This window comes from Hemicordylus capensis, chromosome 1 (genome assembly GCF_027244095.1).
Source record: "Hemicordylus capensis ecotype Gifberg chromosome 1, rHemCap1.1.pri, whole genome shotgun sequence".
NCBI classification, from domain to species: Eukaryota; Metazoa; Chordata; class Lepidosauria; order Squamata; family Cordylidae; genus Hemicordylus; species Hemicordylus capensis.
The window spans coordinates 305,303,701-305,322,436 of record NC_069657.1 but is presented as its reverse complement, the minus strand read 5'-3'; the positions used below and the strand labels follow the sequence as shown (position 1 = coordinate 305,322,436).

The window sequence follows — 18,736 nt, the reverse complement described above, 5'->3', positions numbered from 1 at the left end:
CGCCATCGGGCCCAGTCTCCTTGCCATGGCGGCTGCCGCCATCGAGGCCAGTCGCCGCGGCCACCGCTGCCTCGCCCACACTCCCGCCGCGGCGTCCACCGCCATCGGGGCCAGTCGCCCCGCCGTGGCCACCGCCACCTCTTGCCGAGGCCGCAGCTCTGCCGCTGCCTCGCCCGCAATCCCGCCGCAGCCACCATCGGGGCCAGTTTCCCCGCCGCGGCCGCCACCGCCTCACCTGTACTCCCGCCGCCATCGGGGCCAGTCGCCCCGCCACGGCCACCACCGCCTCGCCCGCACTCTCCTTCCTGCGTTGGCGGCGGCCGCTTCTCCTCGGCCCGCCGCTTCTCCTCCTCCCAGCCCCAACATGGCCGCCATGTCTCTGCGGCCGTGTCTTTCTCGGACGTTCTGGGCATGCGCTCTGCACATGCCCAGAACGGCCGAGAAAGACACGGGCAGGGAGACACGGGATTACACCGTGGCTCTTTATTATAGAGGATGATATACCAAGTGTAGAATTCCATAAACCAATACAAGTGAATGAATCAGAAAGTGTTTCTATCAAAATTTTAAGAGATGCTACAATTCTGTTAGCAGATGAGAGCAACACTGACGGAAATGATGACATGAAAATACTCTATGATGCTGCTAAGATTTTATGAAAACCTATTACCAAAGCAGAGAGAGATGGGTATTTTCTGGTTCACTTACAGAAATTACAGATCAGAATGTTCCAAGTGAATTGTATAGCTTCTTCCGTTGTGTTCTCAAGGGACCAAACACAAGCCTATCCAGGGGGCGAGGGGCGGGCTGTGATGTCAACCAGCATGCCATGAATTTAGCTCAGACTGTAGTGTCTTTGTTTCTGTCCCAGGACCAGGTCCAAAATAAGAAATCAGACTCTAAGGACCACCCATGAAATGCCTCAATAACTGGAAATGGCAATAGCAGTTCACCAAGCTTTTTAGAGCAAGAAGCCTGTCATCATGTTGCATCAGTTTGGTTTGTGTGTTGAGTATATAACAGGATTTTAAGACTTGAGGCACAGATTGCTACAACTGTTGTAGAAATAATGCTGGTCAATGATGGTATCTATTTGCCTCCTGATGTAGTTGAAGGAAGATTCATATTTGCAATAGACAATATTGATTTCACCAAAGATATGCCCAATGGTAAACGAACCCTTCATGGAACAGCAGTGGCTATATATCAGAGATGTGAGGCTGAAGATGAGGCACCAATAACTGAGCTAACAGGGAGAACAGAACTGCTCACTGAAGAAACTCCCAGGTACCAAGGTTATACCAAGGTCTGTGTTTGCTGCTGATGGTACAATGCTGGAATGCCAAAACAAAAGCAGTCTGATGGCTATTCTGGAAAATTTACCCACTGGGGAAGACACATTGCCTGAGGATGCAGAGCCACTAGCCATGAACAAGTCAAAAACAGATGCCATTCATAGTGAGCCTAATCAGTTTGCTGGATTTGAGGTGGGACTTGTAGATGGGATGGCAGAATTCCAGTCACTTCATAAGCCAGGCAGCATAAAAAACTGTGGCCAGCTTGCTGAACATTTTACCGATTATTTTCTATCAAAATGCAGAAACTATGATGAACTTCATGTGGTCTTTGATCACTGTGACGGTGATATGTAACTCAAGACAGAAACACGTAAAAGAAGACACGGGCAACAACCAGTGATAGCTTACCACATTACAGATACAACAAACAGCAAAACTAACAATGAAGTGGTTTCTTCTACTTGTGAAAACAAAGATGGGACTAACACAATTTGTCAAAGAAGATACTTGAAAAAGCACATACAAATGGTAAGAATGCGGTAGTGGCATGGGGATGTGAATACAGAGCTACGCCCAGAGATATGAGCCATCTTCAAAGTAATCAGGAAGAAGTGAATTCTTCCAGGATCAACATTCACTCACCAGACACTGATGTTTTTGTGCTAGGTCTTTGGTACCCAGAGTTGTGTGCTGACATGAATTTTGTTACTGGAAAAGGAGATTTGTACTGCACTATTCCTTTACTGCCCATATATTGAAGCTCTTGGACCCCGCAAGGTTTCTGCTTTGCCTGGCTTACATGCTATCAGTGGTGCAGACAATACTGAAGGCTTTGCAGTGAAAGCAAACTAAGTTTCTGGAAAGCTTTCAAGAATGCCAGTAATGGTATTATAAGTGCTCTTGCAAGCCTGGGGAAGGATTTACTCCCCAGTGATGGTACATTTGCTGCCCTTGAGGAATTTATATGTCAAGTTTACTTGCCGCATACACAGATCTCACAGGTTGATAAGTTAAGGTGATGACTGTTCACCAAGAAACAAGCCCAATCTGAGAGCCTTCCACCTACAAAAAATGTTTTACACCACAACCACACCATCAAGCAGTCATTTGGAATAATGATACAAGCTTGAAGCATGTAATCCCATCACCTGAAAAATATGGTTGGAAAATGGAAGGGGATGCCTGGATACCAATAATGACCAATCAAAAGCACATTTTTGTGCTTACATCACAAAAAGCCCATGGCACTGTGCATGTTCCTGTACTATTTTCACAAAAATCTGCAGGTAATGTGGAACAGTGGATTGAACCCTGGTAATTGCTTATTGATTCCTCTGAGCAAACATCATGTATAACTGCCTGTCCAGGGATTTGAGTGCTTGGTTTCATTTTTTGCTTTTTAAAATCCTGAATGAAGGCCCCTTTATCACATACCCTTCAGCGTTTCACAAATGAAAATAAAGACATGTCTGTGAATGTGTAGGGGGCATGACCAAGCAACCTGGGAAGTGTGGCGTGCAATTCCGAAACATGCCACAAATGGAAAGTAGGTAATAAAGTGGATGCTGAGCATGTTATTCTGGATTATGAAAACCAATGAGCCAAGTTGTAATAAAAACCAAGCATACAGAATAAATTCAATATTTTGAGCACATCAGCAACTGCACATCTAAATCAAATTATTATCTGCTTCGGCTGATACATTGGCTACACCCATTTCTGAAGGTGGATGAACTTAAAAGAGTGGTGCAATTGCTGGTAACCTCCAGACTGAACTACTGTAATACACTCTACTTGGGGCTGCCTTTGTACGTAGTCCGGAAACTATGTACAAAGGCAGCCCCTTTGGTACAGAATACAACAGCCAAACTGGTCTCTAGGACAACTCCAAGGGACCATATAACACCGACTCTGAAAGAGCTGCACTGGCTGCCAATATGTTTTCAAGCGAAAAACAAAGTCCCATTATTACCTACGAAGCCCTTACAGCTTGGGTCTAGGGTACTTAAGAGAGCGCCTCCTTTGTCATGAGCTAAACCACTTATTAAGATCATATGGGGCGTTCCACTTACCGTTGCCATTGGCTCATTTGGTGGCAGTTAGGGACCGGGCCTTCCCTGTGGCTGCCCTGGGTCTTTGGAATATGCTCCCTGTCAAAATAAGAGCATCTCCATCTCTGATTGCTTTTAGAGAGACCCTCAAGACACACCTGTTTTCTCAGGCTTTTAATTGAAATTAATTTTAAATTGTTTTTATCCTGTGAAACTGTTTCAACTGCTTTTATTCAGTGAAATTGTTTTAACTGCTGCTATTATTTATTTATTTACACAGTCAGACAGGTGTTATTGACTGGTTTGTTTTATCCAGACATCAAATCCTTCCCAACGACCTGGGATGGCTGAATTTTATTGTCAATGTTGTTGCTGTTGTTATAGATATCATCGCAGAATATAGGCTGTTCCCAGTAAAGCTGCTTTTTGTAATTGGCTGATGGTGATTTCTGTGGCCCCTATGCTGTTGAGGTGCTCTTCAAGGTCTTTTGGAACTGCACCCAGGGTGCCAATTACCACTGGGATTATTTTGGTCTTTTTCTGCCACAGCCTTTCAATTTCAATTTGTAGATCTTTGTATTTGGTGATTTTTTCTATTTCTTTTTCTTCTATTCTGCTATCCCCTGGTATTGCTATGTCGATTATTTTAACTTGTTTTTCTTCCTTCTCGACTACAGTTATATCTGGTGTATTGTGTGGCAGATGTTTGTCTGTTTGTAGTCGGAAGTCCCACAAAATTTTCACATCTTTGTTTTCAACAACTTTTTCAATTTTATGGTCCCACCAATGTTTGGCTACAGGTAGCTTGTATTTTTTGCAGATGTTCCAGTGTATCATCCCTGCTACCTTGTCATGCCTTTGTTTGTAGTCAGTCTGTGCGATCTTTTTACAACAGCTGATTAGGTGGTCCACGGTTTCATCTGCTTCTTTACAAAGGCGGCACTTGCTGTTTGTTGTTGACTTTTCGACTTTTGCTCTTATTGCATTTGTTCTTAGTGCCTGTTCTTGTGCAGCCAGTATTAAACCCTCTGTTTTTTCCTTCAAGTTGCCATTCTTAAGCCATTGCCAGGTCTTGGTGATGTCTGATTTTCCAGTTATTGTGCAAATATTGACCATGTAATTTTTCTGCTCGGTTCTTGACTTGTTCTTTCTTGTATTATTATTATTATTAATATTAATATTATTAATATTATTCTTTTATTAATATTTATTTATTTATTATTTATTCAATTTCTATACCGCCCTTCCAAAAATGGCTCAGGGCGGTTTACAAAGAGAAATAATAAATACATAAGAATTTCCTGTCCCCAAAGGGCTCACAATCTAAAAAGAAACATAAGATAGACACCAGCAACAGTCACTGGGGGTGGATAGGACCAGTTACTCTCCCCCTGCTAAATAAAGAGAATCACCACGTTAAAAGGTGCCTCTTTGCCAAGTTAGCAGGGGTTATTACTCTTTTATATTTGTTAAATTGTGTACACTACCTAGAGATACACATATCAAGTGGAATATAAAAGATGGCTGGATGGATAGATAGATAGATAGCTAATGACCTGAATTGGGTATAAGGGGTGGGTCATGGGATTAAATTAAGTTGCCTTCTACTGAATCACACCCTTGGTCCACCTAGCTCCAGGTCATCTGCACAGACTGGTAGCGTTTCCCCAGGGTTTCCAGCAGGGGTCTTTCCCAGCCCTACATGGAGATGCCAGAGGTTGCTCTTTGAGTATCTCTCCCCTTCTCACAAACATACACTCACTAATCCATCTGCTTCCCTCAAATATAAAAGAAGCACAAGCCAAATTATAATCCAATTAAGAACCAGACAACACAAAAATGTTGAACACAGTTCCCTCTCCTGTCCCTTTTTCTTTTTACCACTCACTGTCAGCTGCAGGAAGGGAGCCCAGTGCTACTGGCCAACAGCGATGGCCCAAGGTATTGTGGCACCTGGGGTGAGATGCCAAATGCTGCCTTGCTTCACAAACGTGACTGGGGCAAGCCCCCTTTCAAAACTGGAAGAATGAAAGAAGTGTCAGGCAATACAAAGCCAGGGAAGAGGTTTTTTAAAAAACATTTTTATTAAAGAGGAAGGAAGGGGAAGGGAATATGAAAGAGGGAGGCGAGGAGGAGCAGGTGAAAAGAGAAGAAAATTTGATAGGATGGCAAGGAGCAGAAGGCAGAGAGAGTGGAGGAGGCACAACGGAAAGTAAGAGAAGCCAACAGTTCTTCTGTGATTGTTTCAAGGCTAGGAAAGATGAGGGGGTGATGTTTTGCTGCTCTTATTGTGCTGCTGCCTATACATGCTGGTGCTGGCTGAGAAGCACAACAAAAATCTAGCATTGTGCTCCTCGTTCTCCTGAAATCCCACCCTATACCAAGAGCGATTTGAATTCCGTAGAGTGATACTGCACATGTACAGTAGCTCTTTTCAAGGTGGAAAAGAGCATGAGGAGCACAGTGAATCATTGATTTTTTAAATTTGTATTTATGTATTTAAAATATTTCTATGCTGCCCAAAACCTGCATCTCTGAGTGGTTTACAGTTAAAAACATTTGAAACATTAAATCAATTAACAATTAAAATCATTTAAAAGATTAAAAACATTTAAAACCCAGTATTAAAATTATTTAAAATTATAAATCTAATTAAAAGTCTGGGTGAATAAATGTGTCTTCAGTGTGTTTTTAAAAGTTGCCAGAGATGGGGATGCTCTTATTTCAACAGGGAGCACATTCCAAACTCCAGAGCCAGCAACAGAGAAGGCCTGTTCTTGAGTAGCCACCAGACGAGTTAGCAGCAGCCACAGGCAAACCTCTCCAGATGATCTTACCAGGCCGTGTGGCTCATGGCAAAAAAGACATTCTCTTAAATACTCAGGGCCTAAGCTGTTTAGGGCTTTATAGGTCATAACCAGCTCCTTGAATTTTGCCTGGAAACGTATTGGTAGCCGGTATAGTTCTTTTAATATAGGAGTAATATGGTATGTTCGAGATGACCCAGAAACCAACCTGGCTGCCTCATTCTGTACCAACTGCAGTTTCCAGACTACGTACAAAGGCAGCTCCACATAGAGCGCATTGCAGTAATCCAGCCTAGAGGTTACCAGCAGATGTACCACTGTTTTGAGGTCGTTCATCTCAAGAAACAGACACAGCTGGTGTATCAGCCAGAGATGATAAAAAGCACCTCTGGGCACCGCCTCAACCTGGAACACCCGGGAGAGGTTCGGATCCAGAAGCATCCCCATACTGCATACCTGTTCCTTCTGTGGGTACATGACCCCATCCAGAACCGGCAGATCAAAATCGTCTCACATGTTTCAACCCCCTACAATAAGTACCTCTGTCTTATCTGGATTCAGCCTGATTGTTATCCCTCATCCAGCCCATTACTGCCTCAAGGTAAGTGTTTAGTGAGATTATGCCTTCTCCCGATGATGTTGACATGGAGAAATAGATTTGGGTGTCTTCAGCATACTGATAACACCCTGCACCAAATCCCTTGATGATCTCTCCCGGTGGTTTCATGTAGATGTTAAACAACATCGGAGACAATATGGAGCCCTGAGGGACACCATATAAAAGTTCAGATTTTGAAGAATAGTCTCCAAGAGACACCATCTGGAATCTGCCCGTGAGGTAGGAGCAGAACCACTGCAAAGCAGTGCCTCTCACTCCCAATCCCCTCAGATGTTCCAGAAGGATACTATGGTTAAAAAAGCTGCCAAGAGATCCAAAAGGACCAACAGAGTCACACTCCCTCTGTCAGTTTCCAATTGGAGATTATCCATCAGGCCGACCAAGGCAGTTTCCACCCCATAGCCCGCCTGAAAGCCAGTTTGAAGTGGATCTAGATAATCTGTTTCCTCCAAGACTGCCTGGAGCTGAGAGGTCACCACCTTCTCAATCACCTTGCCCAACCATGGAAGGTTGGAGACAGGCCTGTAATTATTTAACTCTGAGGGATCCAAGGCAGGCGTCTTCAGAAGTGGTGTAATGATCGCCTCCTTAAGACAAGGAGGCATCCTGCCCTCCCTCAGAGAAGCATTTATAATCTCTACCAGGCTCTCTACAACAGCCTCCCTGCCAGATAGTATAAGCCATGCCAGGCAAGGATCAAGAGGGCAGGAGGCAGGCTACACCATTCCAAGCAACTTGTCCACATCCTCAGGAGTCACAAACTGAAACTGATCCAGGGTCATCACATAAGTGGAGCTGCTGGACACCTCAGCATCAGACTCTGTAACAGTTGTGGAGTTTGAAACCAAGTTGCCCCGAATACGAGATATTTTGTCCACAAAGAACTCATTAAAAATGTCACAGCAAGAAATTGTTGGTTCTAAGTACTGATTCAAGGGGGAAGGGGCGCACATAAGCCCTTTCATGACCCTGAACAACTCCGCCAGGCATGACCTTGTGGAGGCGATACGGGAGGGAAAGTATTGCTTCTTTGCTGCATGAATCGCTTGAGCATAGATCTCCAAATGCTCTCTATGTAATAATCTGTTGGATTCGAGTTGAGTCTTCTTCCACTTGCTCTCTACCTTGCCACTTCAGCCCCCCATAGTTCTTCCGTATACCAAGGGACCAGTTTTGAAGCGGGTCGGAGAGGACGCTTAGGACCGATTGTGTCCACTGCCCTGGTGAGTTGATTATTCCAATTCTCCACCAGAGTGTCGACAGGGTCACCAGCAGATCCGACACTAAATCCCTCCAAGACTTCTTGGAATCCTATTGGATCCAGTAACCTTCTCGGGCGGACCATCCTAATGGCCCACCCCACCCCTGTGGAGGTGGGACATGGTCATGAGTCCAACTTTAACCAGATGATGGTCCATCTATGACAAAGGGGAAATCATAGGAGTCCCCACTGAGTCCAACGCCAAGCCAGAGACCTAGTCCGTCAGCTCAGTTAGGGACTCCATCGGGCAGCAGGGCAATCAGTACACCAACAGAAGTCCCAGTCTATCCCTGGTCCCCAAACGTAGGTACACATGTTCAATATGGTCAGACACTTCGACAGGGATCCTGGCAAGGGAGATATTGTTCTTGTAGACCACAGCCACTCCACCTCCACACCCACTTTCCCTCCCTTGCTCCTCAACAGACTACTCTGGAGGAAGAAGCCAGGACCAGACTGGGCCACCAGCCTCCCACAACCAAGTCTCTGTAATACATACCATATCGGCCCCTTCATCCAGAATCAAATAATGGATAATTTCAGGTTTATTTGGGACCAACCTGGCATTACAAAGGAGCAAGATGAGGCTCTGTGAGTGGTTAGCATTGCTTTCCAAGGTCAAAGAGCTGGCAGCACAGTCAGAAGGGGAGACAGCAATTACATTTCTAATTTCCCTTCCCCTGCAATGGTCTGCTGACGTCAATGTTACTTCTTCTATTCCCGCACCACCACTGGAATAGCTGCCCCATAATCAGTGGATACATCCTCTGTCTTCCCATCTCCATACAGATCCGTACACATTAAAGCTCAACTCACCCAAGATTTCAAAAAGAAGCCCAGTTATAATAACCACCCACTTTTACACAGTCACATGGGATCTTGAGCCAAACAGCCTGGCCCTCACCCTCGTTATCCCCCAAAGGGGCGACAGGCAGCATTCCTATAAAGCCCAAAATTGGGCAGGTGACCCGAGGAACTGCTGAGTCACTCAGGAGCTGGTCCCAATCCTGCACACCCTCCCCACAGATGTTACACAGAGGCAGCTGACAGCAGCCCCACAGGGGATGCAGGAGCAGGCAGGTAACAGCAGAAGGAGCCCACAGCACCCACCTGGTCTCTCACCCCAGGCAGCACTGGATGGGAAGTGGATGGACTCTCCCTCTCCTCAGCTGGGCTTCTAGTGATTGAAAGGAGACGGAACTATCCCTGTCCCTGATGTGGTGTTGGGGTCAGGGGGCTTAACCAGGACAAAGGGGGGGCAGAATGGGGGTCAGCCGGGTATTGAGAAGCTGGGGAGTGGTGGCATTGGCAGGCAGGTGCAGCTATACCTGCAGACAGTGGGTATTGGGGGTGGGATGCTTGCACTCACTACCCCGTGGTGCAGGTGCCACCCTAGGCCATCGCCTCACCTTTCATAGAGCTGCAGCAAGAATGTGCCCACCCCATGTCACTAAAGGATATGCCAATGCAATCCCGGCACGTTCTTTAATCACCATGTGAGGTGTGTTCATCAGAATCGCCCCACAAGTGCTACAAAACTCTGAACTCTCTTTTTAACGTCCCTCTGCCTGTCTTCTCCATTTTCCCTTTATATGTTTGATATTGCATAGGGTGTGTTTTGACTTGGAAGTTAAAAATGTACACTTACCTGGAAATTAGTCCTATTGCGTTTTTATGGTTTGGGGTTTTTTTTAACTTTTATGTTATGTTTTATGGGTGTGGTTTTTAAAAAATCTTTTATGTAAATGTGTAAAGGTTACAGATATGGTTGGTGCTTTATTTGCAAAGACAGAAGAGGGCAGTATTACACAAATCAAGTCTTTTTTTTTTTTTTAAAGAAATTGCTGGAACATTCCAGACTTGCAAGAGTAAACTGCTCTCATTGTCCTTCTGAGGTACAAATAAGAATGCATTCTCCAAGCACAGGTATGCAATACCTGACTGTCTGCATTGTTCTTTGTTAGAGACTTGCAAGTTCAAACTTGAAGAGAGGAAATGTTCACTTAACTTGTATTGTTTCAGAAATAAGTGGATGCTTTTGTTTGACATCAAGGCATTGATCCTTTTAATGCGTGTGCATATGGGTAACTATAGTAACAGAGTAACTCTTTGAAATTTTAGTAATTCTTACCTCATTCTTAAATGGTACCATTCTCTGTATTGAAAATGCCAACCTGCATAAGCTGTTCCAAAAATGTTAGATAGAGGCTGGCACAACAAAACTGAGAAGAAGAATACTAATTGCAGGTCTGGAAGTGATGTGGCAGAAACAGTGCACCCTCCTTGTGCAATCCCCATCAGGAGATCACATGAAAGGCTGCTGATGCACACTTACAGGTGAAACTCGGAAAATTAGAATATCGTGCAAAAGTCCATTAATTTCAGTAATGCAAATTAAAAGGTGAAACATATATGAGACAGACGCATTACATGCAAAGCGAGATAAGTCAAGCCTTAATTTGTTATAATTGTGATGATCATGGCGTACAGCTCATGAAAACCCCAAATCCACAATCCCAGAAAATTAGAATATTACATGGAACCAAGAAGACAAGGATTGAAGAATAGAACAATATCGGATCTCTGAAAAGTATACAGTGTACTGTGCTTGATTGGCCAGCAAACCCGCCTGACCTGACCCCATAGAGAATCTATGGGGCATTGCCAAGAGAAGGATGAGAGACATGAGACCAAACAATGCAGAATTGCTGAAGGCCGCTAATGAAGCATCCTGGTCTTCCATAATACCTCATCAGTGCCACAGGCTGATAGCATCCATGCCACGCCGCATTGAGGCAGTAATTGCTGCAAAAGGGACCCAAACCAAGTACTGAATACATATGCATGCTTATACTTTTCAGAGGTCCGATATTGTTCTATTCTTCAATCCTTGTCTTCTTGGTTCCATGTAATATTCTAATTTTCTGAGATTGTGGATTTGGGGTTTTCATGAGCTGTACGCCATGATCATCACAATTATAACAAATTAAGGCTTGACTTATCTCGCTTTGCGTGTAATGCGTCTGTCTCATATATCAGTTTCACCTTTTAATTTGCATTACTGAAATTAATGGACTTTTGCACGATATTTTAATTTTCCGAGTTTCACCTGTATATAATGCCTTGTGAGGGAAGCCAAACAAACAAACAAAAAAGAGGCAGTACTTCTGCATTCTTAAAAGGTAGTTGTTTCATTGTTGTTGTAGTTGTTTCACCCACGAAACTTGGTGGCTTTTTGCTCATGCCCTGGAATTCAATAAGGAAGCCAGAATCCTGGTACTTGATGGACAGCATCTCTTTGAGACTAAATCCTGTCCTCTGCTGCCTAATGAAGGCACCCATGAGATACATCGCTTCTGCAGTAATCAATAGTACCTATAGCACACAATGTGGGAAATGAAGGACACGCATGGCAGTTTTTATCATGAGTGGTGGACATGCCAGTTAGCCAAGATGATATGGAGAAGAGAAATTAAAATCATGGTTAAAAATGTTCTCGCATACAAAATTTCTTCAGACCCTTAGCTGCTTCTGTTAGCTTTTATATATGGTTCTTTTCAGAAGGGAGATCAAGAGGTAGCTGAATATGTGAGCACAGCAGCCACATACTTTATACTAAGAATAGGAAATGTGGTAACCCCGTATTTCCAGCTATCCGTGTATAGTAGGGATTATATGCTGATGGCAAAATTAATATACCTTCTTTAAGTGAAGGAAAAAAGACAAAAATTGTATTTCATATTTAAATGGGGGAAATTTAGCAGTATCTAAATGTCTAGTAATTTACTATATGTATTAAAGATACATATAGTATCTTTAAATGTTTTAATAATTGATAGTTTACATTTGAGTTGTCCTGTGCAATACCTTGAGTGTTTTTTTTTAAGGCATCCCATGGCTGTAATGTTTTAATGGAAGGCAGAAGCAGATTGATTTAAAATATGTATTATATCCTATAGGTTCTTGGCAGCACATATTATATGGAAAATTTGCATTCTGGAGAGCTGGGTTCCAGCCAAGCCTTCTCCCTCTTTATTCTGGGAGTCTTCAAACATGCACACTCCCCACCATCAGCCTGAAGTAGTATAATCTCTCATTAGGGTTGTTCCACGTCATTATTCTGTCAAGAAGGTGTGCAGAAAAGATACTATTGCTAGCAAAGTCAGATGAATTTGGAAGAGGGAGAGTTTCCCCCAACCACCTCTGGCTGGGTAGAGAATATAATTTGGCAGAACATGAACTGTCATGATTGAGGATTTCCCCTAACATCTTGTAAATGGAAGATGGGAAAGGGAGCTGTGGGAATGAGCAAACTGCTGATGATTTGATATCTTTCAGAGCCAAATTAGATGTGACATTACTCACATCATTTGGCTGTGTGTGTGTGTGTGTTTAAATAGCAATAATCTTGATGATGGTGTGGGGCAGAGGGGTACAGTCTGGATCTGGACTGCATGGTGGAGGTCTGGCTGCTTTTGTATTCAACATTAATTGGCTTTTGTAATCAACATCAAATCTGATTTTGGGTTTGTTGGTTTTTTGTGGATTTGTCTGCTCATTGTTTGTTTGATGTTGTTTTATGGTTTTGTTTCATTTTACATGGTTATGATTATGACTGTGTTTATTGTGAACTGCTTGAAGTGTGCCAGCAAGAAAGGCGGGATGCAAATGTCTTGAAATAAATAAATAAAATAAAAATCAGGACCATAGTATGAGAGGAGGGGAGCTTTAATCCTGTAACCAATCCAGATGGGGGGGAGAAGGGTATGGCTGCTATTTACATTAAAACACACACACACAGCCAAACAACATGATTAATGTCATATTTACTTCAGCCCTGAGATCTACTCAGAATACTTTTTTATTTCATGCAGGGTGGATTAATATTCTTGATGCCTGTCAGCAAAAAAGATTTACCACCCCGGCTTGAGGGGGTTGGGGGCAAGTTAAATCTTTTTGAAAAACCTTTTCAACCACTGCTGTGTGGCGGGGATGGTAGTGGAGATGGGGACAGCTGGCGGGGGCAGGCACTCTTGGAGGTGAGGGGAGACCGGCGGCAAGACCTTCCCTGAAGCCGCCTGCTGGGGCAGGCCATTTCCAGCCCATTTTTGGCCTCTGCCACCTATCATTTGGGTGGCAGGCGGGCTCAGGGAAGGAGCTCTTGCCTCTGTTTCCCCTGCCTCTGTCTCCCCTCACTTCTGCGAGTGCCTGCCCCGCACTGGCTGCCCCGTTTTTGCTACCATTCCTGCCATCCAGCGGCAGCTGAAAAACTTTTTTTTAAAAAAAGATTTAACTTGCCTCCAACACCCACCCACCCCGAATTTGCCACCTCTTATAATTTGCCGCCATAGGCAAGTAGCTGTCTTACCTCTGTGTTAATCCACCCCTTATTTCATGGTACAGTAGTACTAGACTTGGATCACTTGACTGCTCTTGGACCATGTCAGGGATCAACCCATGCAGCTACCACTTGTCATGGCCCAGTCTCAACCAGCCCCGTGAATTTCAAGTTTATCCACTGCCACCAAGTAGACTTTTAGGCTTTTTCTGGCTGAGTCTACTACAACAGCCTTCCATACCTTTGTTGTATCAACAAAAAACCTGTTTTGGTAGAGTGGTAAAAGGCTTAAGGCGTGGAGCAGACAGGCGCTACTACTTTTTAAAAAAATAATAAGAATAGTTCAGTTTAAACCAGTAGTTTCTTTGAAAAGCTTAGGACAAAAACAGCAACCAAATGAACATAAAGAAAATGGAATGTGACCAAAACGTATCCAAACTGACCTGTCTAACACTGGGCCCTAACTCAGAGTCCTTTGCAGTCACCTCAGTTTTTCCAGCAACCCAGCTTTTCCTTGTTCATCCTCAGGTCCTGCTATCCTTCACAGTTCTGGGGGTTCAAACCCAGGCTGTTTCTTCTTGCTTGTCAGTGATTTTAGCTCTCCAGAGAGTTTCTACCCTCTGCCAATGATTTCACAGCTCTTTTTAGTTCTGATCCTCTCAGACTGCCAGGAAATCTTTAGTTCTGTACTTCTTGAACTCCTTTTCCAGCTTTCTTCTGCACTCTCAGCTTACACTCCAGACTGTGTCTTTCTTCCTCTGAATCTGAACTTACACTCTTGTACTCTTTTAACTTTTTTTTCAACACTGAAAACTCTGCTGAAGCAGCCTCCTGTATATACACAAACATCCCTCCTATATTTCTCAATCAGCACAACTCAAATTTCCTCCATTTTTCAAACTATGACCAATAAAATCAAACCTCCATTTCCCTCCAGACCAAACAAGTACTTTTCATCACTCTTAACAATGAAACTGCTGAACAGAAGCCATGAGCTTTTGACCCTGTGCAGATTTCTTTATACACTCTATAGCAATGCAATTTACAATACAAAGTCTTGTTGTTGTTTTTAAAAAAAGGCTTAGGCCTTGTTCCTCCACAGACCATAACAAGAAAAAAAGAAAGACTTGGATCAGGGATATCTAGACTCAGCTTTCACCTTAATCACAAATTTACTGTGTGTAAAATCTGTGTGGTGTAGTGGCGAGAGTGCTGACAAGGACCGGGGATGGGGAGACCCGAGTTCAAATAACTGTTTGTCCATGAAGCTCATTGGGTCAGCCACTTATCTCTCAGCCTAAACTACCTTACAGGGTTGTTGTGAGGATAAACATAATCATGTACACCACTCTGGGCACCTCAGAGAAAGAGCACGATATAAAACAAAACAAATAAAAATAGGCTCAGCAAGTCACTATCTCCGTACATTTGTAATATGGAAAGAATGTTAGCCTTCAAATGATTGTTGTAATGATGAATGAGAGAGTATTTTGCATAAGTGTTGTATACATGCCATTAATTTAAGATTATAATTCAGTATAGTTTTTGGAAAGGGGGCAGTGCATTAACGTATAGTAATGAATTTAGTAACTGTGGGGTGCTTACAAGTATGTGCAGAAGAACTCTCTCTAGCAAGACTATAAACAATAGTTTCTCTAATGCTGTCAAATTTCCATTTTAATACATTGTACTATAATTATATTCTGTATCTCTTTTCTAATGTATACCTGATACCATATTTTCAAATTGCATTTGTCTTTATTAGGACCTTTACCACTCTTTTTTTTTTTAACAATAGAGAAAATTGGAGACATTTTTGTGCCTTTTGCATGAATAGAAAAGCCTGGGGGTGGGCCCTATCCACCCCCAGCACAGTACTTCCAGTGACTGTTGCTGGTGTCTATCTTATGTTTCGTTTTAGAATGTGAGCCCTTTGGGGACAGGGAGCCATCTTATTTATTTATTATTTCTCTGTGTAAACCGCCCTGAGCTATTTATGGAAGGGCGGTATAGAAATCAAAATAACAACAATAAATAATAATAATAATAATAATAATAATAATAATAATAATAATAATAATAATAAACAGATTTGAACTGCCTTTTCTTTAATTATTGAGTAGCTGCCTGTATCTCTTTTCTTCTTGCCCTTCAGACTGATCACATGTTGCTGACTGACCAAGGGGCTCTTGCCTTTGCTAGGGCCATGGGGGTTACTGAGGTTCCTGGAGAGAAACTAATCACAGAAAGGTCTCTGGAAAGGTGGAAGAAAAACCTTGAGGCTGACTCTAACCCTCAAGAGTTTCAGAAGTAAGTGGTGTTTGGTGTTTGGGCAAGGTCCTGGCTGCTTGAGCAAATGAAAGGACATGCATAAAGGAGGGATATTGAGGTGTGGCTAGGTTATGTCCACTTGCATTGGCCGAATTCCTTCCCAGTGTAAATTCTGATAGCAAACCTAGATCTGAAGCATGTGAAATTCAGCACTTACTCTAAAACACTTGCACCAGCTGCTCATTGCCGTCTCTAGCATTATATCCCCCAGCCCAGATACTCTGTCTCCTTTCTCTTCTCACAGCCTCTCCTATTCATAGTGCCCTGTGTGAGGTTTCCCCAAGTGTTTCTCCAGCCCTTCTTTTCCTTAAGGGTTCCTCATGCCTTCTTGCCTCTGAACACAATCCACTACCAACTCTCTTCTCTTTCCTCTAGAAGTACGGTAAGGCCAAATGAGACACAGCGCTGGAAATCAATAAACAGGATCTCTTGCCATTTTTAAAGCAGCTGTGGTGGAGGCCCCAAATTGGATCAGGGCTGTAGCTCTGTGGAAAGATTAACCCTTTTCTCAGTTGAATTTCCCCCGTGCAACCTGCTATTTGCCCTGTTGGTAAACTTCCAGGTACTATATACTTGCCACTGCCTAGAGCAGCTGCAAGCAGGAAAAGACAAGGGGAGGGGGAAGTTCAGGACAAATCCTGAAAGGTACCCCAGCAGTTAATTAGTGGGAAACGTTTTAATCATACAAAAAGCCATTAATTGATTGGCCATACCAATTAACAGTTGCAACCTTATTTAAGAGGGTCTTTAGGAGATTAACTGCAAAGTTAGAAGTGCATGAACCTCAAATAAGCTGTTTTAAACTTGTATGAATTCCCCTAATAGATGAGCCTGCAGTAAACCCCCTGCCTTCAGGCTGAAGATTTTTTTATTTGCCTTCTCATACTTGGAAAAAGCTACCTGCGAGAATAGACTTCATGTACTTCTGGCATACACTCTCCAATCTTCAGCTAATTGTCTGAAATGCTATTTTTGGCAGAGACCTTGGAACAGTTGGAGCCGTTGCTATCGACAGTGCAGGAAATGTAGCTTGTGCAACTTCAACAGGGGGACTCACTAACAAACGAGTTGGCCGTGTTGGTGATACAGCCTGCATAGGTACGGGAGAACAGTAATTTGAATTGTCTGTCTTGTATCAGATGCATGATATCAATAACCATTTCATAACACTCCAGGGCTATGATCCCGAGTAGTGCTATGAGGGTTTGCGCTTTCTGTGGCAGCAGTTATTGCTGCCAAAGAGCCAAGCCACTTCTTAAACTGACCAGTGGCAATGGGAACTACTGAAGCAGATGTAGCAAGCAAAAGTTCCTCTTCTTATTGACCTGCCCTTCCCTGCCGCCACCGATAAAACGATGTTTAAGACTATGGCTTGCTGCAAGAGTCTAATTCTGGTATAAAACATAGAGCTGAAGCTTGTGATATTCAGCACTTCTTCCAAAAGTCCCATCAGCTGCTCACTGCCATCTCAAGCCTTGCAGCCCCCAGTCCAGATTCACTCAGTCTCCCTGTTCACAGTAGTCGGCGCTATTGAAGCAGAAACAGCAAGCAGAACTCCAGGGTTGCAGTCAAAAGTTCCAGTTCCTATTGACCTTTATAATATTTATGTATTTAACAACATACTTCCAGATTAGATGGGTAAGGAGTGGCAAGAGGAAATATTTGGAGATTGTTCGTTCAGATGAAGAGTCTTTTGAAATATTTCTCCTGTAAGCTGTTTTTCTTGGAAAGAGGCTTACACTTTGCCTAGTATGTGAGCAAGTAGCAAGATGTTTTCCTTCACAGCCTCATAAGTGCCCAGAGTGTATGGTATACACATAATACTTTACAAGTAATAATAAACAACTTGAACTGAGTAGGACAAACTCCTTATTTTGTGTCTCCAGTAAATTCCAAGTAGAACATTATTTAGAAATTCATCAAGTTGGATTTTTGAAGGGGGGAAAATACTCTTTTTAAATTCAGACTTTAATTTATTGTTTAGATGCAAACTCTGATGACCTTAATGCCAACTACAATGATTCAGAGCCAGTTAGCATAGTGAACGAAGAGCACAACTTCTTAATAATTGTGTTACCCACATATGATGTAGTTAGAACGTCAGTTTTTGTTTTGCAGCTTTGCACATGAGTTAATCACGAGAGATGCATATGTGTGTAAAATGCTCAGCACACTTCCATGCACTACAAGTTCTTTACTTGAATCACCATTCATCTTGTATGGATTCCTGGGGGTGCTGAAATGAAGTAAAGGGAGGATAACTGAAAGAGGAACATGCTGGGTCTAGAGAGAGAGAGAGTGAACAGTTGTCTAGAGGTAGTACTCCTAAAAAAATTATAAGCACCATGTTGATATTGTTAGGAGTATCTTAAAAATAATTTGCCACCCTCAATAGACATCTGTGTTACCTTTCACAGACTGCTCCCTTAACATGCCTTGAAGATTCTCTCAAGTTCCCTCACATTTTGAATTATTGCATTGATAAGTCTAATACTTGCCTCAGTGAGCCTAAAAACAATGCAACTGAAGAGAGCATGACCTTCTTGGCTTAGGATGGAAAAGTATGTCATTTGTGTACTGCTGACAGTAAACTCCAAGTCTCCTAGCAACCTCTCCCAGGGATTTTATGTAGATATTAAACAGCATGGGGAGCAAGATGAAACCCTGTGGACATGCCAAAGCCCAAGGCATTGAGCAGGAGTCTCCAGCACTACTTTCTGGAACCTAACCTCCAAGAAGGACCAGAACCACTGCAAAATAGTTCCTCTCAGTCCCAGCGTAGTCAGGATACCATGGCTGAGGATATAAAAAACCACTGAGAGGTCCAGGAGGAAGGATGCACTCCTCTGTCTAGTTATTGGCATAGATTGTTCACCAAGGAAACCAAGGCCGTCTCAGTCTCCTCTGGTTGCTTAACCTACATGAAACTACTGAGAGAGTTTTTTGTGTTTAAGGAACACCTTTAAAGGCTTATTCATATTTCTTTCTTTCTTTCTTTCAGTTTTATTTATTTTAATAAATAAAACTAAGT

General features: G+C 43.0%; 1 protein-coding gene across 7 annotated transcripts in view; it reads left to right on the top strand.

Moving 5' to 3' along the window:
* Positions 1–18,736, top strand: part of ASRGL1 (asparaginase and isoaspartyl peptidase 1) — a 56,609-nt gene that overhangs the window by 19,071 nt on the left and 18,802 nt on the right. For all 7 annotated transcript variants that reach the window (XM_053286802.1, XM_053286803.1, XM_053286801.1 and 4 more), the window contains 2 exons: positions 15,530–15,684; positions 16,685–16,803. In XM_053286802.1, the coding sequence (XP_053142777.1) occupies positions 15,530–15,684; positions 16,685–16,803 (274 nt within the window). The remainder of the gene's footprint in view (positions 1–15,529; positions 15,685–16,684; positions 16,804–18,736) is intronic.